The sequence below is a fragment of the Pseudonaja textilis genome, chromosome 8, assembly GCF_049901715.1.
Source record: "Pseudonaja textilis isolate UNSWEBS1 chromosome 8, rPseTex1.2, whole genome shotgun sequence".
NCBI lineage: Eukaryota > Metazoa > Chordata > Lepidosauria > Squamata > Elapidae > Pseudonaja > Pseudonaja textilis.
The window spans coordinates 7,174,621-7,198,815 of NC_141997.1; the positions used below are offsets into that span (position 1 = coordinate 7,174,621).

Sequence of the window (24,195 nt, forward strand, 5' to 3'; positions counted from 1 at the left end):
TTCATTTTAGGAAATAGGCCAGTTTTCCAGGGGTGCCGTCAAAGGTGGCCAAGAACTGTGGTGGGGTAGCTGCTGAGGGGGCAGCTGCGGTTGGTGGGATCAATGACGGGACGGGAACCGGCATCCACTGGTACTGGATCCAATCTTGGCCTGGGTAAAAGGCCCACCCGGATGGAACCTGGTCGGTGGGTGGCAGTCCGGCAGGCACTGGTGGGGGTTGATGGGCAGAGCTTGGCAAACCTCCCCCTGGGTTTGAGTGGCCTAAGGGTCTGGGATGTCATCCTGCCACGGTGGCTGGCTGGGCTACAGCTCTGATGGAGGGGGTCTGAAGCGGGAGGCTGTGCCTTGGCCCTGCCAGTGCTGAGTGGAATGAAGCAGACACTCCACTCTGGACTGCTATGCTTCCTGACCCTGGAAAGTTGAATGTAGGCTGGGTTAGAATCCAACTGGGCTGCATCAAGTGTGGAAATGTCTGGACCATGGGTCCCACACTCAGTAGATCAAACTTCTCAGGTAGCCCGGCAAGTGACTGGCTACGTGATGACAGTGGGAGCCTCCATTTCCTGAACTCGCCAGTCTCCAGGGGTTCTCAATGGTCTCCATTCAAAGGCTGCCACTTGTTCAAGTTGTCCTAATGCCCCTGGAGGCCCGGAGACCATCATCACCATCTCTAACTCTAACTGTGCAGCTGGTCCGGCTGGCGGGGGTCTGCCATGGGGTTGGTTCCTTGGGTCTGGCACCCCTTCGGAGTTCAGCCTCCATGGCCTCGGCTTCGGCCACTGCCGCAGCTGATGGGTAGCAGATAGTTCCACAACCATCCTCTGGAGTGGATCCGGTAGCTCCTTCAGGGGTTTCTGTTCCCTGTTCTATCTTCCCAGATTCTTTACGCCCTGTTATACCAAGGTGCGTCTTGGGGCTTAGGACCCTGGACAGCAGCATCGCTTTGAAAGAAGCCACTGGGATTTTCTTTAGAATGAAATTCGGGTTAATGTCAGTGTTCCAATTAAACTCTCCATGCGATTTGTAACTCCAAGACAAAGTCCATCCCCCGCAAAATCCATCAAGATGGATCTGAGGCTGACACTGACTTCCTCATTGACTTTGATTGTCAGAGAGTCATAAAAGGAAATCACATGACCTTGGGACACAGCAATGGTCATAAAGATGAACCGGTTGACAATCATCTGAATTTTGATCGCATAACCATGGGGATGCTACAAAGATCATATGAAAAATGGACGTGCCCAATTTTCCCAAGTTTCATGAACTGAATAAAACATATATTTTCTTTTTTCCAGGTTATTTGTATTATGAATCAAAAATATTTCATATAAGACATTTTTGAAGACTTTGCAAGGTTTTCTTTTGGATACAGATTTGTTTACATTTGGAGAAAAAAATATTCAGATCTCCAAAAAGCCACATATCCCCCTCTACAATATCAAGAATTGAAAAAAAATCTTTTGTCAAGCTTTGTTTTGCCATTTCAGCATAAATAAATAAAATGTTTATCCAAATTTCTTGTTGCTTTCGTTGAATTAATTTGATAACATCTACACTATATGATAGTCACCTGTGATGTTGGTAATTTGTGACAAATAGGGCAACGATGGTTAACCTTTTCCACACTGCGTGCCAAAAGTGCATGTGTGTGACTACAGTGATGCATATGCATGCGAGACTCCCCCCGCCCAGTGTACGTGACCCATTGCGCGCACATCGCGCCTCTGCAAATGTGCGCACAAACCTCCGCATCGCATGTCTCTGCCCATGTGCACACAACCTGCCCCGCATGCTGCATGCCTCTGCGTATGCGCACGTCTCCCAGGCGCATCTTTCCCCGCACACACACAGCAGATTCCCAACAATCAGCTGGCTGGCAGGGGCGTACGCGCATGCGCAGTGGGGTTCTTCCGAGCAACCTCTCACAAGCCAGAAGTGGCTCTGCATGCCACTTCTGGCACGCATGCCATAGGTTCGCCATCACGACAACAGGGAGTTGTTTGTTATGAATAAGGCCTCCTTTGATTTTGTTGTCTTTCCTAGAGATATATGATGAAACCATTAAAAAATCTATCAACTAAATTAGCTACTTACCAAAATAGTCTCTAGGTAAATATCGCTCAGTTGGGTAATAAGGTTATCTGTAATACTCTACTCTTCTCTAAAAAATAATTATTTTCATCCATGAGTTTCATTAAGACATTCGAACATCAAAATGTTAGAGTTTGCCTAACAATAAGCTTCAGCAATATGTGTTAATTTTATTAATATACCATTTTCTCTATTTTCATAACAGTTAATTAGAAATTAATCTTAAAACTTTTTAAAATTAAAATAAATAAAAATTTAAAAATAAAAATAAAAATTAAGAATACTCTTCACTTAGCTTCTTAAAGGAAACCTTGACAAACTATTAAATAATTGATAATTATAACATACTTCCAAAAATTGCGTATATTAAAATTCAGCTTACCAGCCATTTTTACTGACGTATGTTGCTAAGTAACCATGATTTTCCCAGTTATGAATAGTCTCTGTCATTCCCTCCTTTTGGAAGATGGATTGTAGACCTTTAAAAATGGCATTACAATCAGCTAGACAAAGAAAAACACCAATGGGTTAATAAATACATAGAAATGATATTTAGTGCATTTTGTCATGATATTCTTATCAGATTTATGAGCATAAAATGATGATTGTTCAATTTCTATACCATTTATCAAGTATTGGAAAATTGTTCAGATTCCTTATGCTATCCTCTTTTAATAAATCTTGATAAAGAAATTTTGTTTTCTGTGAAGGTTGCATACCTAACAAGTTAACAGCATTTTTTGTAAAGATTTGTTTCCCAATTGTTTTAAAAACAGAACAGCATAGAATTCTTTATTGGCCAAATGTGATTGGACACACAAGGAATTTGTCTCTGGTGCACAAGCTCTCAATCTATACACAAGCAACAAGTGGTAAATCATGATCACAAAATATAATCATCATAAATCATAAGATACAACCCTCAGTGATAGTCATAGGATACTAAATAAAAGCAATCAACATAAATCATAATAGGATACTACACAGAAGCAATAAACATCAACCATGACATACAAACAACAAAGTTATAGTCATGCTGTGGTTAGCCGGCAGCAGGTGCAGACAGCTGAGGAGAGCGAGGACTCAGATGAGGGGCCAGGACCATTAGGGAGGACTGCTGCCTTCAGAGATTGTGGGGGCTAGCAGCAGTGATGAAGAGGTTCCTGAGGAGCCTGTGTCAAGTGCACGTGCACACAGGATTGCTCATAGGAAAGAGCAGCTACAACAGCACAGGAGACTCAGGAGTAAGGGTGTAAGGTAATGCCCCCCCCCCTTCAAGAAGATAAAAACCAGCTGTGAAACAAATGTACTTTGCAGAAGGCAAAGACATTTTGAAACTCCAGCCTCGTGGACATTCCAGTATCCTGAGTTTGTGTTTGAAGATTTTTGTATTGCAAATTATTTCTTGTCTGTTATCTTTTGGCAAGTCTTGCACAGTTTGGCAAGGCTTGTGTTTATCACACCTAATTATTTCGCAGAAGCATTATAAGGTTTCTGTTCCCTTTGGATTGTGTTTGAATTGTTGGAAAAGGGCGTGGGTCAGAACAAGTCATAAGAAACTAAGGAAATAAGTAATAGGAAATATGAGAAGGATAATAGTTATACAGCCCTACTAGATGGTTTGACATCCCAGGGCATAAAACAATGTTGTGGGAATTAGTTGTTTAGCAGAGTGCAATGCCCTGTAGTGTCATCTTGAGGGAAGAAGTTGAAATAGTTTATGTCCAGGATGTGAGAAAGTATCTGTAGATATTTTCACAGCCCTCTTTTTGGCTTGTGCAGAATAAGGTCCTCAATGAAAGGCAGGCTGGTTGCAATTATTTTTTCTGCAGTCCTAACATTGAAGTCTATCTTGTTTGCTATGCCAAACCAGACAGTTACAAAGGTGCAAATGACAGTCTCAATAATTCCTTTGTAGAACTGTATCAGCAGCTCCTTGAGCAGTCTGAGCTTTCTGAGTGGTGCTATAGGAAGAACATTTTTGTTGTGCTTTTTTAATAATGTTTTTGATGTTAGGTGTCTTATTATAGAACCTAGAAACATGAAGGTTACTATTGTTAGTATTGTGTTGTTTAGTATTGTAAGAGATGGAAGATTAGGAGGCTTCTCCTAAAATCTACTATCACCTCTATAGTTTTGAGTGTATTCAATTCAAGATTGTTTTGGCTGCACCATAGGGCCAATTGTTTCAATTTCCCATCTGTATGCAGATTCACCATCTTGAATGAAACCAATCACTGCTGTATCATCTGCAAACTTCAGTACTTTAACAGAGGAATCTTTTGTGATGCAGTTGTTAGTGTAGAGAGAAAAGAGTAATGGGAGAGCATACAACCCTGAGGGGCACCTGTGTTAATTGTACAGGTATTTGATATGATTTTGCCTAGCTTTACCTGCTGCTTTCCATCTGTTAGAAAGCTTATGATCCACTTACAAGTGTGGTCAAACACAATTAACTGAGTCAGTTTAGTGAGAAAAATATCCGTAATGATGGTATTGTATGCGAGCTGAAGTCTACAAAAAAGTCCCTTGCATAGGTCCTTGGAGATTCAAAATGTTGCAAGATGTTGTGCAGTGCTATATCAATAGCATCATCTGCCAATCTATTTGCTCGGTTGGCAAATTGCAAGGCGTCTAACAGCAGGTCTGTGATGGTTTTCAGGTGGACCAGCACTAACCTTTCAAAGGTATTCACAACTACGGATGTCAGAGTAACTGGTCTGTAGTTGTTCAGCTACATGGAATGATAGTAAAGTGTTTGAAGCACCAAGGAAATCTCTAGTGATTTATTAACGGTGTAGATGGGGGCACAAACTTTCAACCAAGAGGAGTTACCTTGTAAGGGCCTGGTGCTTTTCCATGCTTTTGTCTGTAAAATAGACCTCACACATCTTTTTCTGTGATCACTAGAGGTGGTGGGCCCAGAGGGATGGAGTAAGTTCAGTCCATATTGTGATTTTAATTATTGTGATTTCTTACAACTTTTGCTTATACTGTTTCCTATCAGATACTGTTCCTTATACTGTTTCCTATCAGGTACTTAGGAGCTCAACAGCACAAGGAAACAACAATCAATGACTTAATATCCAGCTACCAACTCCCTAATTAGCAACTAAAAGCTACACACAATCAGGGACCATATAAATACAACAGTCCAGTGCACATATTAGAGAGAGAAGAGAGGGAGGGAGGGAGGGAGGGAGGGAGGAAGGGAGGAGGAGAGAGAGAGAGAGAGAGAGAGAGAGAGAGAGAGAGAGAGAGACTGAAAACTTGGGAGAAAAAGAACTTTGGTCCTGGTGTTGACTCAGACTGGATCCTACAAAATTATCCTGGGACACATATATTTGTCTTTACTCGCAAGAGATACGGGCAGCCAGTGTTTCCTATTGTTTTAAGTACCTTAAAATATGTCTATGCTGGAGCTGCATATATTGGGTAATTTAGAAGCACAGTAATTAAATACATTTTGAAAAATAAATCAAATAATTTGATTAATTGATTTTAGCAGTGCGGATGTTTCTCAAAGTAGAAAAAATGTTAAATGAGCTTTATGTTCATATTGTACATAAGGGGTATCAAACTGGCAACCTGCAGGCCAGATGCATCACACGCAGGTCACGGTCACCCTGGCTCCACAAAGGCAAAAAAATGTCGTGATACACATGACATCACATGATGCAATCAAATTTGACACCCATGGTCTACGTAAAGCTAGCATCCGAAGTAAAAAAAAAAATTTCCTATTGCACACCATTTCTTACTCCTACATTTTAAAAAAAATCTAAGTTCACATGAAAAGCTTGATGCCAAGACCAATTATTTTAACAGATGGCAATGAACATCTGTTCATTGTGAAGAACATAGTATTTTTTTAAAAAGTAAACAAAAATTGCTCAAGTTCATTTATAATGTAAAGTTAAAGATCTTTTTTTGTATTTAATACTTTGATTTCTCCTTTGTATTTAATCATAATTTTGTAAGTCAATTCAAAAGCCTATCTAAATTTTTTCTTATTCAGTTTACTATTAACACATTATTGATAACAAAGCCATATAGCTTCTACCACTGTAATGATTTCATTGTGTAATTTGCATTTGTATCTTTTTTTTCTCAGATAATTCAAGGCAACATACTTTTCTTCATTTTATCTTCAAAACAAATCTCTGAGGAAGACAGGACTAAGACAAAAGCCATTGACAGCAATGGTCAAATTTGAGAGGATACAGGGAGTCCTCACTTAATGACCACAACTGGGACCAGTAGCGCCATTAAATGCCGCAATCACTAAGCAAAACATCACGTGACTGTGACGGGTTTATGATCTCACTACTCCTTTAATTGTTAAGTAAAGTATTGGGATCATTAAGCAAAACATCATGTGACTATGATTTATGATTTAATTTCTACTTTCTCTATTACTTCTGTCATAAGCCTGTTGCAGAGCACACAACTGGTGACCATGTGGCTGCCAAATGTTGCAAGGGTATGCTGGTTATGAAGTATCCAAATGATGATCACATGACCATGAGATGCTACTATGGTTGTAACAGCCTTTTTTATAGCAAGGTAACATTCCAAACAAGACAGATGATAAGCAATGACTCTCATACTTGCCTTTATAAAACTTACATCTTCTTTTTTATAGAACAAAATTAAACTGCAGTTGAATGACAGAATTATGCTAAATTTGCAGCCAGATATTTATATCACATATTACCACATATTTGTACAGCGTTTCTCCAACATTACAGCCTCCACCAATAGGAAGGCCCAGCATGTTTTATTGGCATAAAATCAAATTAAGCCCCTCCCCCCAAATTTAGGCCTATTTTAAAACATGCAAAATAAGGGGGAAGGGCAGGGGGACTTGCCCTTAGGAGCACCCCGCGGGCAGCAATTCCTCGTCGCCAGCTGCTCCTAATGGGCAATCATAGCAGAGCGCAGAGAGCTCCCTACTCCTGCCAAGCATGTTTGCTGCAGACCCGAGACCTTCAGTGCTTGCCGCTGTTGGTTTCCCTTCTGCCCATACCACCGCCACGTTTGGAGCTGCCACTTCTACATTTGGAGCACCGCCACCGTTTGGAGCTGTTGCTTCTGCATTTGGAACCCCACCGCTGTTTGGAGCACTGCCGCGTTTGGAGTTGCCATATCCGTATTTGGAGCACTGCCGCTGTTTGGAGCACCGCCGCCATTTGGAGCACCGCCGCCACTCCAAACACGCGGCAGCTCGAAACGCAGAAGTGGCAGCTCCAAACGTGGCGGCGGTGCTCCAAATGGTGGCGGCACTCCAAACACGGAAGCGGCAGCTCCAAACGTGGCGGCGGTGCGCCAAATGGCGGTGGCACTCCAAATGGCAGCAGCACTCCAAACACGGAAGCAGCAGCTCCAAACGTGGTGGCAGAAGGGAAAGCAACATCGGCGGGTGCCAAAGGTCTTGGGTCTGCAGCAAAGGTGTTTGGTGGGAGTAGGGAGCTCTCTGCGCTTTGCCATGATCACCCATTAGGAGCGGCTGGTGGCGAGGCTGCCCGCGGGGCGCTCTAGACGATGATGCAAGGGGGGGAATTAAGTCACCCCCGGAAAGACAGCCTACCCGTTTTTTCGGGGCTCAAAAAAAAAAAAAGGCCCAGCCTTATTTTGTGAGAAACACGGTAGCTATCCTGTTTACAAATTTATTTATTAAAAATAGCTTGTCATCATTAAACCTAAGATTAAGTCACATGGTGGTGCTCTCTCTTTCCTGGGATAAAATATGTATGAAATTGGACTGGAAGAAAATGCAGATACAAAAGATGTAACCGTCTTGTTCATCAATATACACATAGCCCTTGCTTAATAACCCTCATTGGGATGGAAACTACCAGCCCAGAATGAAGCAGTTGTTTGGCAAAACATTATGACCACACTTAGCGATGCCAGTTCCTGTAGCACTAGTTGCGGTAGGTAGGTGAGGACTGCACCATCATTAGACAAGAACTTCACGCTTCTGCTCTGTTGCGTTTGCCCACTTCAACACCTCCCATTTATCTACCTCCCCTCCATCTTTTGACCTACATTTTGCTACTGCCTATCCTTGTTGCCCCCAGCTGACCTTCCCTGTCTGCTTTCTTCTGCAGCTTATGAGGCACATCCAGCTAAGACAGCTGCTGGCCCTTTGTGAAGCTTTGCAGTATATCCACCTTCTCCTGGTCCCACTGGCCCATCAACACTCCCTAGCACCCACCCACAACACCTATGAACTGTCCATGCTTCTGATTTGAGATTGCCCACTTTTTTCCACTTAAAAAACCCACACAGTCCTGGGGCAACATCATCAACTGGAACTGCCATTGCTAAGCAATGCAATCAATGTGATATCATAGTTTATGATTGCAACTAGAGGGCTCCACATGGGGAATGATTAGTTCATAGATTTGTTCCCCAAAATGTGAAAACAAAGGAAGCTATCAGGAACTCAAAACATTGGCATTCTAACGAGCTCTGGATCTATAGATCACTCTAATCTTTCAAAATTTGGCATAACCTAGAAATTCTTTGATGTAACAAAATCTGGGGGCAAGATCTTAGCAAACCTTAATAATAAATAGGAACTAAACATATATTTGTTTAAATCCAATGCAGCCATTCCAAAAACATATATACATGTAAAAGAATTAAGTGCTCCTTTTTGCCAGCCTTTTGTAGGTGATCTCTACTAGAAGCTGCCACTTTTTAAAAATCTATCTCCCTACATTGTCAGTTTCCGTTTGCAATTCATGCTATCAGATTGCTTGTAAATCAGTTTACCATTCTAGGACATATCAATATTACTTTCCAAATGAACTTCAAAACAATTGTTCAACATTATTAATAGGGTTTTTTATTTAGAAGTTAATGAACAGTGAAGGAATCAGCTTTCTAGTACTTAGTAAAGCTCTCTCCATTCAGGACAATGCTAGTACGCTTTAGAAATAATTTTATTTTTAAAATTATTTTTTGTTGAACAATAAGTAGCAAACATTAACAAGTAATTGCAAAAAGATATGACACTGGAAGATGAGCCTCTCAGGTCGGAAGGTGTCCAATATGCTATTGGAGAAGAGCAGAGGGCTAGTACTAGTACCGCCAGAAAAAATGAAGTGACTGGGTCAAAGCCGAAAGGACACTCCGCTGTATCTGGTGGTAAAAGGAAACTCCGATGCTGTAAAGATCTATATTGCATAGGAACCTGGAATGTAAGATCGTTCAATCAAGGCAAGCTGGACATGGTCAAACAAGAGATGACAAGACTGAACATTGACATCTTCGGAATCAGTGAACTAAAATGGACATAAATTGGTGAATTTAATTCAGATGACCATCAGGTATACTACTGTGGGCAAGAATCCCTCAGAAATGGAGTAGCCTTCACAGTCAATAAAAGAGTAGGAAAAGCAGTACTGGGATACAATCCCCAAAATGACAGAATGATCTCAGTTCGAATCCAAGGCAAACCATTCAACATCACAGTAGTCAAGTCTATGCCCCAATTACTGGTGCTAAAAAGGATGAAGTTGGACGGTTCTATGAAGCCCTACAACACCTTCTAGAATTAACACCAAAAATGATGTTCTTATCATTATGGGGAATTGGAATGCTAAAGTAGGAAGCCAAAAGATAACCAGAATAACAGGCAAGTTTGGCCTTGGAGTACAAAATGAAATAGGGCACAAGCTGGTATAATTCTGTCAAGAAAATATGATGGTCATAGCAAACACTCTTTTCCAACAACCCGAGACAACTCTACACATGGACATCATCAGACAGTCAACACAGAAATCAGACTGTGCTCTGCAGCCAAAGATGGAGCAGCTCTATACAGTCAGTAAAAACAAAACCAGGAGTTGACTGTGGCTCAGATTATGAGCTTCTCTTTGCAAAATTTACACTTAAATTGAGAAAGTAGGGAAAAGCACTAGATCACTCAGGTATGAACTAAATCATATCCCTGATGAATATACAGTAGAGGTGACAAATAGATTTAAGGAATTAGATCTGATAGACAGAGTGCCTGAAAACTATGGGCAGAGGCTCGCAACATTATACAAGAGGTAGCAAGTAAAACCATCCCAAAGAAAAAGAAACGCAAGAAAACAAAATGGCTGGCTGAGGAAGCTTTGCAAATAGCTGAGGAAAGAAGGGAAGCGAAAGGCAAGGGAAAAGAGAAAGATACATCCAGTTGAATGTAGAATTCTAGAGAATAGCTAGAAGAGATAAGAACGCCTTCTTAAATGAACAGTGCAAAGAAATAGAAGAAAACAATGGAATAAGGGAGGAGAAGAGATCTCTTCAAGGAAATTGGAGATATGAAAGGAACGTTTCATGCAAAGATGGGCATGATAAAGCACCAAAATGGCAGGGACCTAACAAAGGCAGAAGAGATTAAGAATAGATGGCAAAACTACAAAGAAGAACTATACAAAAACAAGCTTAACATCTCTGATAACCACGATGGGGTGGTCACTGACCTCGAGCCAGACATCCTGGAATGTGAAGTCAAATAGGCTTTAGGAAGTCTGAGCAACAACAAAGCTAGTGGAGGTGACAGTATTCGAGCTGAGCTATTCAAAATCTTAAAAGACATGCAGTAAAAGTGCTATATTCAATGTCAGCAAATCTAAAAACTCAACAGTGGCCACAGGATTGGAAAAGGTCAGTTTACATTCCAATTCCAAAGGGCAATGCCAAAGAATGTTCAAACTACCGCACCATTGCACTCATTTCACATGCTAGCAAAGTTATGCTCAAAATCCTACAAGCTAGGCTTCAGCAGTATGTGGACCGAGATCTACCAGAAGTACAGGCAGGATTTCGAAGAGACAGAAGAACTAGAGTACAAATTGCCAACTTATGCTGGATCATGGAAAAAGCTAGGGAGTTCCAGAAAAGGGGCATTGGTCCTACCTGAACGCTTCTTCTTGGGGAGCCGAAGGGAGAATCCAGGATGGGGTAGTCTCTAATCTCATAGCTCTGCAGACCGAGTTGAAAAACTGAGGACACACTCACTGGTAACGGTCCCCAGTTCTGAACGTCAAAGCGGATCCAGCTGCTCCTCATCCTCTAACAGATAGCCTATTTGATATTGCAAGAAAAAAACATTTCCTCCCTACTCCGACCAGACAGAATACAGGATAGGATTGGATTCTCCCTTCGGCTCCCCGAGAAGAAGCGTTCAGGTATGACCAGCGCCCCTTCTCCACTGAGCTGAAGGGAGGATTCAGAATGGGACATGCCAAAGCTGGCTGATGGCTGTCCTACATGAGGGAACTGGATTGGTCAGAGGTCCCCACTTCTACATGAACGCCCTGCAGGACTCGTTTTCCAAAGGACGCCTCTGCTGAGGCAAAGGAGTCAATTTTATAATGTCTTATGAATCGGGTCACAGATGACCAAGTCACAGCTCTACAAAAGTCCAGAACCGAAGCCTGCGTTGCCCAGGCTGCAGTAGTCGCCGCACTCCTGGTTAGGTACACAGTGATTCTCCAGGGCACAGGAAGAGCCAGTAACTCATAGGCCTTCACAATACAGGCTCTAAACAGGGCTTTAGTCCTCCTAAAAGTTAGTCCTTTTGATGTATATACGGAGGGCCCTCCTACCGTCCAAGGTGTGCCACTTTCTGTCCAGTGAATGGGTAGGCCCTGGACAGAAGTCAGGCAAAATCAACTCCTTTGAGCAATGGAATAAGAAGTTCACCCTAAGCAGAAAGGTAGGGCCCAACCGCAGAACCACCATCTGAATGGAAAATGCACAGGTTCTTTCTGATGGATAAGGCCGTCAACTCCGAGATACACCTGGCTGAAATAATGGCCACTAAGAATGACACCTTGCACGTGAGTAGGCGAAGACTGACTTCACACAAGGGTTCAAGTGGGGGAGAAGTCAGTGCCTGCAGGACCCTAGGCAAATCCCAGGTGGGGTAACGGTGGACCACCGGTGGCTTCAAATTAGTGGCTCCCCTAAGGAAGGCTTTCACCCTGGGGTGTTGGGCCAGAGTGGTTGAGTCCTTGACCAAAAGAAAACAAGGCCAAGGCAGCCACCCGTCTCTTCAAGGTACTGTGATCGAGACCTCTGTCCAACCCGTCCTGCAGGAACTCTAACACATTTGCCATAGAAACAGCAGTAGGTTCCAATAGGTGACTGGCACACCAACCGCAGAAAATCCTCCATGATGCATCGTATATCCTGGTCATGGAAGGTCTTCTGGCCACCTGGATGGTCTGAATGACCCTTCTGGAAAACTTCTCCTGTTTCAGGGGCACCCGCTCAAGTGCCAGATGGTCAAGTGAAACCAGGCTGGATCTGGGTGCTCAATCGGGCTGAGGGAGACCTTGTGCAGGGGAATTCTCCAGGGTCTGACGACCAACAGGCCCACCAGGTCGGCGAACCATGGGCACCTGGGCCAGTAAGGGGCTACCAACAGAACCTCCGCCCTATCAGTACCTTTCTGATTGTCCCCAAAATCAGGGGAAGGGGGAAGGCATACAATAGCCCTTGGGGCCACCTGCACCAGAGAGCATTGACCCCTTCTGCTCCCAGTGCTGGGAACCATGCAAAGAACCTCGAGAGCTGTGAGTTCTCCAGAGATGCAAAGAAATCCAGAATCGGATGGCCGAACCATTCTGTCATCTCCTGGAACAGACTGGGATGCAGTCGCCATTCCAATTTGTCGACTGTGGCCCTGCTCAACCAGTCTTGCCTGCACATTGGAAACTCCCAAGATGTTTCCTGCTTGCAGGGACAACAGGTGTCTCTCCACCACCTGAACAACCAAGTCGCCTCCTGCATTAGAGATCCGGAGCGAGTGCCCCCCGCCACATTGGTGGCCACATTGTCTGTGAGGAGAAGAACCTGTCTCCCCATCACCTCCTGCCTTAGATCCTTGAGAGTTAAACGGGCAACCCCGAACTCTAGCCAATTTATGTTGTGGGTGAGCTCCTCCCGTGACCACCTAACCTGGACTCCCAGGTGGGCCCCGTGACCATACAGACTGGCATTGGTGGTGGTGGTAATCCTCTGGGGCTCCCTGTATAAGCAACCCTGATCCATGGCTTGGGACTGCCATCAATGGAGAGAATGAAGAACCAGCAAGGGGATGCGAACCCTCCTTGGTGAGTCGCCCCTGCCTGCCTTTTGGTAGGGGAGCAGGAACCACTGCAGGGTTCGGGCATGGAAGCGGGCCCTGGGACGATCCTGATGCACGATATCATCTTGTCAAGAAGTTGAGACAGCAAGGCACCTCTCTGGCAGACAAGATCTGTGATATGACATCCCTTATACTGTCTCGACGCTCCTGTGAGAGAAAGACCTGGCCAGTTAAGGTGTCTATGATAGCCCCCAAATGCAAGAGATGGTTCGATGGTACTAGGTGGCATTTGTCCAGGTTTATCAAGAACCCATGCTCTCGAAGGATCCTGATTGTTGACATCATATCCTCCTTCGCTTGGGGTCTGGAAGAGGATGCTATCAAGATGTCGTCCAAATAGCATTGGATCCTTATAGATAAGGATCTGAGGTATGCTGCTCCGGCCGCCAGGAGCTTGGTAAAAGTCCGTGGGGCTGATGACAGGCCAAACGGGAGAGCCCTGTATTGAAAATGGTGGCCGCCATAGCAAAACCTCAGGAACTAACGGTGTTTGGGGTCTATGGGCACATGGAGGTAGGCCTCTGTCAGGTCTACCGAAGCTAAAAAAAAATCTCCCTCCCGCAGGCCCTGTAGGATAGAGTGAAGGGACTGTAACTTGAATCTTTGGTAGATTGGATGCCTGTTGAGCTGCTTCAAGTTGAGGATTGCTCGCCACCCCCTACCCCCCCCCAAGGCCTTTGAAATCCCAAACCAAATTGAATAGAATCTCTGTCTCCCCTGGCCTCCAGGAACCAGCTGGATGGCCTAAACATCCAGCAGATGGTGGATTGCCGATTCCATGAGATCTCTCTTTGAGGGGTCCCTTGAGACAGGGCAGCACATAAAGGCACTGGGGGGCAGAAAGAAACTCCCGAGAGAGACCTGACCATAAAGTTGTCAGGAACCAAGCGTCCGTCGTGATGTTCCCACCTCTGCCAGAACAGTCCCAGACGGCCCCCTGTGGGAGAGGAGGCTTTGGTCTCCCTTGTTGCATCTAAAAGGTCTGTTGGAACCGCAAAAGGACCTTCTGTCATCTTGCCTCCGATGCCCTCTGGCAGCAAAGGCCGGTCTATCGGCCTGAAATGAGGATCTTTGGAAGAAGGGCCTACTTTGACGGGGAAAGCTTGCCCCAGCTTCCCCGTTTAAAGGAGGGCTTTCTGTAATAGGGTGGAGACCTGTAATCAAAATGCCTCCCTTGGGAGGGTGGGATCTATCACTTGTCCCTGGTTTCCATCAAAAAAAGGGATCCAAGGCCTTCTCCAAAAGCCTCTCTCCCTTGAAGGGACCAAACGCCAGCTTCCATTTGTTTCTAGCGTCCATCTGCCAATTTCTTAGCCAGATGAACCTATGTGATGTTACAGATGAGGTCATGGCTCTGGAAGAAATTCTGGCTGACTTGAGGGTGGCATTAGCTGTTGATTGAGCTACGGCTATTATCTAAGTCTTGATGCACCCTGAGGTCCTCAGGTGGGATTCTACTCTGCAGCTGCCGCAACCACCCATTAAATAAGGTAGACTCAGACCCACTGGGGCAAGTGTACCCCCCAAGGGACTCCCGCTACTTTTTAATCACATTCATAAATGTCTGGGGCACAGGTACAGCGTCTACCACAGATGCTTTCTCAGTGAATAGGTAATCTTCCTGATCCTCCCCCTCTGGGGGAAAATCCTGGATGACCTTGTCCCTTTTTTAAGATGAGCCATGCTGTTAGCCTTAACCAGCAGAGTCTTGAAGAGAACCAGCTGGTAAAGGTCCTTAAAGGAGGGGAGACATGCTACCTCTGACTCCCTGTCCGAAAAGCCCTCTCTGAAAGGAGGCCCCTCTCGGAAACATAAGACTGGCTTCTTTCCGAAGGGGATGCAGAACAATTTCTGAAGTAGATCGGCTGTTCTACAGAAGCCTGCCCCTGCCCCTGAGGAACGCCTATGTTGGTGTCCAAACCAGGCAGCTGGAGCAGCTGGTTGACTTAAGCCTGAAATCCTTGCCTAATTGTTTGGGAGATCCAGGCTCTCATGAAAGATGGCATCTCTTGCCTGTGGGTCTCCTCCGGCCACAACCCAGCCACTGTAGGGGTAAAGGTGGCTTTATTATTTTTTTATTTTCAGGCACAGGTCTGGTTCTGCTGGAGGCTTGGCTGCCAGGTGCAGCAATCAAAAATCCTTGTGGTGGTTCAGAATTATTATGAGTGGCTTTTGCCTTGATTTGGAGTTTTCCCTGCAAATCCTGAATACTTGAGCCACCAGGAGATCAGGCAGTCAAATATTGTCTATCTGCCAATTGGTCTTGCTGCCTGTCATCATGGAGTCTTTCACCACCTTATCAAACTCCTTATGTAGGGCTTTTTGTCTATGCCTGGGCTGCCTATTCTCTGCCCTAGAGGGTCTTTTAGGGGCTAGGGTTCTAGCTCTGATCCTAGCTGCTGCCTCCAGCCCAGCAGACCTGGACTTAGTTGATCCCCTTGCAGCTCTCTCCTACTCTGCTGAGGAGCTGATAATTCTTGGCCAGCTCCCTTGGTGGCCATTTTGAGCCCGCCAAAAATAATTGACACTGACAGGGAGAGAAAAAAGGAAAAAAGGGGCAAAAGAAAAATAAAAACAAAATTTATTTGATCTAAAGCTGTCTGCTTTGGTCACAGCAGCTGTCTATCACTTCAGGAGGCTAGTGCGACCCAGAAGTAGTGAGCTTAGCACAGCTCCGCAATTTAAGGCAAGAGTCAAAGCAAAAAGGAAAAAAAAAAGCTGATTCTTTAAAATTGCGACAAGCCCTGACAGATCAGAGGCTTGCAAGCCAATGCTGGCTGCACCGCAATCAATTTGGCAGTCTCAAGCATCTCACAGCTGCCACGGTGCTCTGGTGACTGGACAAGGGGTCAGGATTCAATCCAGATGGCCAGTACCTCCCCCCCCCAGGACAATCCTGGAGACAAACTGCAGAATTGTCCCGAAACGTCTGAAATGGCCGCTGACGCCGAAAAGGGGCAGAAGCGCCTCGTGGTTTTCACGGCTAGCACAGATCAATAAGAACAGACCAGGAGAAAGTGAATTGAATAAGACACTGACTCCTGCCCTCCCAGCCCGGGCCACACGGGCTCTCAGGGGCACCTCCAACCAAATATACAAGTACAATTCCAAAAACCAGTCCACCAGCAAATTATTTATTTTTTTTAAAGGCAGTCAAAAAATAGAAAAGAAAAAAAAGTGCTAACCGGCAAGCTGGCTGGTTGTCAAACCTGCTCTAAGCCTCTCGAAGAGAAAAAACCTCAATCCAGGGGGTGATTCTTCTACAATCTTAACTATTCAGAGCCCTTAAAGGGTGGTCTGAACACAATCAGACCGAGTGAAGAACTGGGGACCATTACCAGGGGGTGTGTCCTCAGTTTTTCAACTCGGTCTGCAGAGCTATGAGACTAGAGACTACCCCATCCTGGATTCTCCCTTCGGCTCAGTGGAGAAACATATTCTTCTGCTTCACTGACTATGCGAAAGCCTTTGATTGTATGGATCATAACAAATTGTGGCAAGTTCTTAAAGAGATGGGAGTACCAGACGATCTTATTTGTCTCTTCAGAAACCTGTATGGAGGTCAAGAAACAACAGTGAGAACTAGACACAGAACCACTGATTGGTTCAAAATTGAGAAAGGAGTTCAGCAAGGCTGTTGCCCTGTCTATTTAACTTATATGCAGAGCACATCATGAGAAATGCAGGACTAGATGAATCACAAGTTGGGCTCCAAGATCACCGCAAATGGGGACTACAGCCAATAAATTAAAAGACACTTGCTCCTGGGGAGGAAAGCTAAAAGCAGAGACATAACCCTGCAAACAAAAATGCATATAGTCACTGCTATGGTTTTCCCAGTTGCAATGTATGGCTGTGAAAGTTGGACCATAAGGAAGGCTGAGCCCCAAAGAATTGAGGCCTTTGAATTATGGTGCTGGAGAAGACTCCTGCAAGGCCCTTGGACTGCAAGGTGATCAAACTGGTCAGTCGTAGAGGAGATTAACTTTGACTGCTCTTTAGAAGGCCAGATCCTGAAGATGAAATTCAAATACTTTGGCCACCAAATAAGAAGGATGGATGTACTGGAGAAGAGCCTAATGCTGGGAACAACTGAAGAAAGGGATGGCCGAGAATTAGGTGGCTGGATGATGTTACTGAAACAGTCGGTGTGAGCTTAAATGGACTCCAGAGTAGAGGACAAGAAGGCCTGGAGGAACGTTGTCCATGGGGTCATGATGGGTCAGACGTGACTTTGTGACTAACAACAATCTCAATTGTTAGATTATTGAAGGTTTTCCAGCATTGACCAATTATTCAGCTATTAAAATTAAGAAAGCAATAGGTGTCTTTATTTTAAACAAAAGGTTTAAATAAATGCAGTAACGCTATCTACATTTAGAATTAACTAAGAATATAGAAATAGAAAACTAACTTTTTAATACATGTGTACTGTAGTTTTAGGCAACAAGCAAGTCTGTAAAAACATCGTATCTACCATCCTACTTTGCAACAATTTTACAGTATTTTCTAATTTACAACCCATTCGGTGAAGACTTAAGTTTTGTAAAAGAAAAAAAAACCACTATAAGAAAGACAACTACTTTCCAGGTTTGTGCAGCCTATGTGCCTTGTACAGTAGCCAAACGAAGCACATCAACAATGTGTATAGCTGTCACGCAACACAGGCATAAAACAAAATGCAAATGTGGAATTTAAAGGAACTCATTGCTTTTTTGTCATCAATAGTTCTGTGTTCCAGCAAAAACTATAGGAAATGTTTTAGCTGTTTCAATGTTTTATGGCAATACAATAGACAATTTACTTTACCAGTTCTACAGTGTATCATATGTGATACATAGGTTGTTAATAGTGCCATACAAAAAAGATTTGGCAGCATCCAGATACTGCTAAGGAAGCTAATACATCAATTAATGCATATATCATAGCCCAGGCTTGGGACTCAGACTCCAAAGCTGCAAAAGCTGCTTCAGTTGAGCCTGCACAATGTCTATTCAGGAATGAAAAAGCCAGACATCACGTAAGGCTGGTTCATCACCAGCACTACCTGAGTAGCTGGACCTGTCAGGAAAGGACTCTGCACCAGAAGGAAGAACAGAACAGAGGAAACCTGCTGGTTACTTGTCAAGCAATGGAGTAAACCAGTATTTTTCAACCATGGTAGCTTGAAGATGTGTGGACTTCAACTCCCAGAATACTCCAGGCAGCATGTTGACTGCTGAATTTTGACAGCTGAAGCCCACACATCTTCAAGCTGCCAAGATAGAGAAACACTGAAATAAACATTCTGATTGCTGATAACTTTAAAAAATGCAGCCTTTAAAAAAATGTTTTCTTTGCTTATGTTCTTTGCTGGAAATAATATCTGGCTCGTGCATGACTTCTCTTGCACTATAGACCCTTGGACTAGCTGATAACCTTGACAAGAATGATTTTGGATGAGTTTTCTGCATACTCCTCTTTAAAAACAAAATTCACAGGCAAGCCTTCACTTTGTTTGACAGTCCTTGCTATTGTCCTCTGAAAGTAAAATTGATAATCTTCTAAAAAATTGTATGTGTGTGTGTAAATACACATACACACACAAAACCTGAGCAGGACAGCATGCTGTGATCTTTTAAGTTCTATTGATTAAAAAGCACCACCAACTGTGTCTCCTCGCTTAGTTTTTAAATATTGCATTTTTATGAGAGATTTGTTTACATAAAGATTGACCTATTTCTTTTATGCAGAATGACTGCAATCCTCTTGGTTGTAAAAAAAATTGTACTATATTTGAATACATTTCTTAAAAGCACTGAAGGTGAAGGGCTCTAAATAAACGTTGTTGGATTCTGGCCTTTTGGAAAACATTGGGAAATAGCCCAATTCCAATTTAATACCACTTAAGATTTGCAAAATAATTAATAATGTATATGTACAAACAAATCCAACTGTCAGATGAATAAGATAGAATTATCCCAAATATTTCCTTCCCCAACCAATTAGACACAATTTCATTCAAATTTATCCTTGTAAGAAGGCTTCCTGTTCTTCTATGTTCTGCACAGTACATCTTGTTTCTATTATTACTCTATTAAGCAAGCACACAATTTCCCCTCTACTATACAGCTAACATTTTCTTTCAAACCCAATTTCCAGTAGAGCCAGGAAATCAGGAAGGGTAGGGGGAGGTAACTGGATCACCTCTTCAATCAGCATTTCTAGAGGAAAAACCTTATCGCCTGAGGGGTAGATTAAGGCCCGTCCTTTAAACGCAAGACCTGCAAAATGAACAGACGCCTATTTCTACTGGACAGAAACAAGCCGCATTTATAGTCCCCCCCCAGGCACGGGCTCACATTTGCAATAGTGCCGAATATCTGATGTTTTTTCGATGTTTTATCCGCCCCCCCCCACCGCCCCCCGGCACGAGCTCACGTTTTTAAGTATATAAAGGGAATATGCCCGGAAAGGAGAAGAAAGATCTTTGCCGGCCTATTGACGAGAGTAAATCATATTCGGGTGAGAGTGCGTTCTGTTTCGGGAAATGAATGAGACAGACACATGGCAAGATTTCGCCATAAAGCACATGCGGCACGGAAACACGCATGGTTGGAAGAGCAAGAGGGGGCCGAGTTTTTAGGCAATTTGTATTTGCGAAGGGGAGGAGTTGCAGGCACGAATGTTAGAAAATACAGTAATTGAATATCAGAAAATAATTGCAAGCGGAAAGGGGGAGGGGGAAGAGGGGAAAAAACCTCGAATATGTCGGGGTAATCGAAGATTCGGGAGAACAGAAGATTCAAGAGTTGGCGGTAAAGGAGACTCCGGGAGGGAAGAAGGGGATATGCCGCGTATTTGGGGACGGGAGGGCGAGTGGGCAGGAAAGAAACACACCGGGGCAAAACTGGCAGGCTGCCCCACTCTTCCCACGCCGACCTAGACGACAAAACTCGCTCGCTCACTCGCCTCATTTGGTGCAGAGGCCTGCGGAGAGCCGTGGCTCTTGCTGCAAGAGCGACCCAGCAAGCAGTCCGGACCTCTCCTCTCCCCCGTAACTAAGGAAGGGAAGGAAGAACAATTGTGGGCCGGCCAGGCAGCCATGAGTGGGTGGGTAGGCCAGAAAGGGCGAGTCGGCGAAATGAGGTGCCTCACCTGTGGCGCTGAGCATGAAGTCGAGAGTGCTGTGTCGCGCTGCTGCCATAATGAAGTAGAGCCCTGTGCCATGCCTGGTGGAACGGCCGTGGCTGTGCTGCGAGTGCCACTGCCTGCCTGCGCGGTGTGCGTGCGTGTGTGTTAGCACGCGAGGTGGAGGCCGGGGTTACCGCCGCTGTGTAAGAACCCGAAGGGGAGGGGCAAATGACTGGAAGCGATAAGTCGACGCTGGGTTGGGGGGAAGCTGAAAGCGGCTTTGGTAGGGATTCGTGGGAGGCGCGGGCGCCACCTCTCCATTTGCTGTTTTAGGGAGCCTGAAGGGGCGAGATGATGGCTTTTGTTTATAATCGGAGACAGACTCACTACTACTTTGGCTTCAAGGCCTTCCTGCAAAATAAAGGCGCTTCAAATAACACATTATATTGTGATGTCTCGAACGTTCCTATTCCAGGTTGTTTGGATTTCTTGTACACGTTATGCTTCGTTTTATTCTATGATGAGTGAAGCACCAAATTGAGGCTGGCTTAACGCAGACTAGGCCTAGTGTCCTCCTACATCGCAGTTTTATTGTTCGGTTCCAAAACAAATTCTGAAACGTAGCATATAAGAACAATGTGCTTTTAAGCGTGTAATATAAAATGCTGCAAAGAACGAGACAGAAATCTGTTTTTTACAGAGAACGAAAGAAACGGCTTACTTGAAGACAGAACAGAAAGGGTGAGTCAACAAACACCTGCATCTGTCAAGGAGGAATTTCTTCTTTGCTTTTAGATGCCCCGAAGTCTCTAATAATTACCTTAACCAGTTCTCATTTACATGGAATTGCAGCAGGTGCCAATTTTTCACTCCCCCCAGAAATCACATTGCGTATAATTAAAATTACTGAAGAATTATCTCTTTAATTGTTTTAAATACATTTTAACAACTAGATCGTGCCTTAAAAACACAAACTGCAATTAGAACACTGGAAGACGAAGCATACAAATGAAAGTAAATAATGAAGGAACTATTTGCATCTTTCCAAAGTCAAACTAGCTGATAAACATCTTCCAGAAATGAGGCAGTGCTACAACTAAGCTAACAAGTTCAATATATGCTACATTATTTTCTCTTACTCTTTAAGGGGTTTTCTTTCCAATAACTGTTAGCTTTTGGGGAGGGAAGGTATTTGTGTGATTCTTATAAGCATACTTAATATGTGCTGAAGACATTTTGTTTCCCAGGACTTTTTTAAAAAATACTTCCTGTTTCCAGCCAACCAGACATTTAACAAACCTTCACTGAATTTCCATTGTAACTGAGAATAGCTAACTTAGGAACAAAGGCATAATTGTTGAGTTGCTATCACAACTATTTCTCCCCTTCCAGTGCACCACCTGCAGACAGTCATGCTTTGATTTTCTCAAAGCAGTTCAACATTTTAGTTTTTCTTAGCTTGTAGAGGCTTTTCTTTTTGAATACTTTTGCTAAAAATAATTAGCATTTGGTCTGAAAAATGTAGTACTCATCTCAACAAAATTACCTCTGCATCGAGATACACATTGCATATTTGGAGTTTTTGCATATGGAAAAACTTTGCATTCACTTTGTGCTTGTGCAATACTGCTCCTTTTACATAAGGGATAATCCAGCATATATAAAGTTAAATAATTTATCTCATTCATTTACTAATATTTATATTCCATTCTGATGATTGAGCCAGTAAAATAAATACAGTACTATTATAAAACTGATGATTAGCATTCAATACATTATAATGAAAAATAAAAAATGTGACATGATGGTTTAAAAATAAGACCATTCATTGGTCTTAAACTCCAAAACCTGTTCTAAAATTAGTCCCAATTGTGGTTGTAAGTTGAAGACACCCTGTATGTGTATTTTTTTATAGTCTCAACATAGTATTAAACATAGTATTAAACTAATACCAAATATCATTATTGGCATGGTAAACTCTTTTATGCAATGGTCTACTGTTCTAGAGTAATGAATATTTAAAATAGAATGTTTTTTTACTGAATTGAGTGGGGTTTTTTTTTAAATCATAAGATCCTATAAATTCACCCAACAGCATAACATATAGGTTTAGTTTATAGCATTTTCATTTAAGTTCATTTCTCTTTAACTTTAGCTCCTTCATAATACAAATGGGAGCAGAAAATACCACAGCTCAAAAAGTGGTTTTAAATCTACATTTTTCTAAGAACACAGCTCCTCAGTAAAATTAGTTAATTATTGAAACTTTTTGAAACAATTAACTTCTGTTTGGGGCCAGGACGACAATCCTTCTATCTGCAGCAGTTTCTTTACAAGGTCAAATACCAAAGATGTCAGACATTATTTTAGGAGATGTCAGACACTATTTTAAAGTAATCCCTATCTCTTATGACTTAAAATTAATAGTGCAAAATTAAAGGCATATCTGTTTTTATTTTTCTCTGAAACTACTGAAGTTTTCTTTACAAAAATTAATCTTTTAAATGTTTCACCTTCATTTAATTACTGCTGGGCAGAAATGCTGTACCTATTGGTATGCAAGTAAAATATTATTCAAACATCCCAAAGCAGTTGAAATTTCAGATACTGTTCAAAAACACCTTGAAAATATTCCATACACCATAGTCCTCAAAAGTTTATTCCAACTGTGTTTGAAATAATTATGATTAATTAGAAGTTATTGAAGTATGTTATTATTTATTTGACTTCAGCATTGCCCATCTCCAGATTTAGTCTGGGCGGCTTTTTGTGGGGGTTTCTATTGCTGATTACAATTAAAAGAAATACAATTGTTCTAAGGATTTCCATGTGGTCTTCTATTATGATTTTTGTTATTAATGTTATTTAAGTACAATTTTACGCATGTTTATTCAGAACCAAGCTTAGTTTTACTGCAGCCCCAAATGTTAAGAATCAAGTCTGAATTCAGATTCAAATTGAGAATCAGTGTCTCATGTGTCTATGTAGTGTGTAGAAAAGGCTAATAATACCTTTCAATAGTCAGAAATTACAATATTAAGACTACCCATATACAGGTAATCGACATGACCACAATTGAGCCCAAAATTTCCACTGTTAAGCAAGACAGTTGTTAAGTAACTTTTGCCCCAGTTTATGCATTGTTTCAGATATCTTAACACACGTTTAGCAGTTTGCCAGTGACTTTCAGTTGGCTCAGTATTAAATCTTGCTAATTGATTAACACGGTATGCAATATCTGGCCTTGACCAATTACTGAGAGAAGATAAACTACCAATCAAGGACTGATAAATGTTCTTATCAAAAATAGGACTTTAAACATCACTATGGCCAAACTCCTGGCTCATTGGTGTTTTAGCCGGCTTACAAAGTTCCATTTTATAACTTTTTAGTAATTGGTTAATTTTATCTGCCTGTGAGATCTTGTATCCTCCCCTAGTTCTATCTATCTTTAAACCAGGATATTGTTTGATTTTTCCTAATTGTTTTATTTTAAATTTCTTTTCCAATAGTGAAATTATCTCAGTAGCTTCTTGTTCAGTTTTGGTGATTAATGCTATGTCAGAAGCTTATATCACACTTATTCCAAAAGAAGGGGCCGATCCATCACAAATTAAGAACTATAGACCTATTTCTTTACTGAATGCAGATTATAAAATCTTTGCTTCCATCTTGGCAGAAAGGCTCAAAAGATACCTAAATAACTTTATTCATCCTGACCAGAATGGATTCCTGCCAAAGAGACAAATTAGGGATAATATGAGGGTAATTCTGGACACCTTGGAATATTACAAGGCGTATCCTGAAAAACAAATGGCTTTGATATTTTT

General features: G+C 42.7%; 1 protein-coding gene across 2 annotated transcripts in view; it reads right to left on the minus strand.

The window, feature by feature from the left end:
- Positions 1-20,591, minus strand: part of SMS (spermine synthase) — a 73,291-nt gene extending 52,700 nt beyond the window's left edge. For both annotated transcript variants that reach the window (XM_087938208.1, XM_087938207.1), the window contains exons 1-2: positions 20,390-20,591; positions 2,477-2,597 (exon numbers count right to left, since the gene is read on the minus strand). In XM_087938208.1, coding sequence (XP_087794334.1) covers positions 2,477-2,597; positions 20,390-20,438 — 170 coding nt within the window. In that variant the 5' untranslated portion in view covers positions 20,439-20,591. The remainder of the gene's footprint in view (positions 1-2,476; positions 2,598-20,389) is intronic.
- Between the last annotated feature and the right edge of the window lie 3,604 nt (positions 20,592-24,195).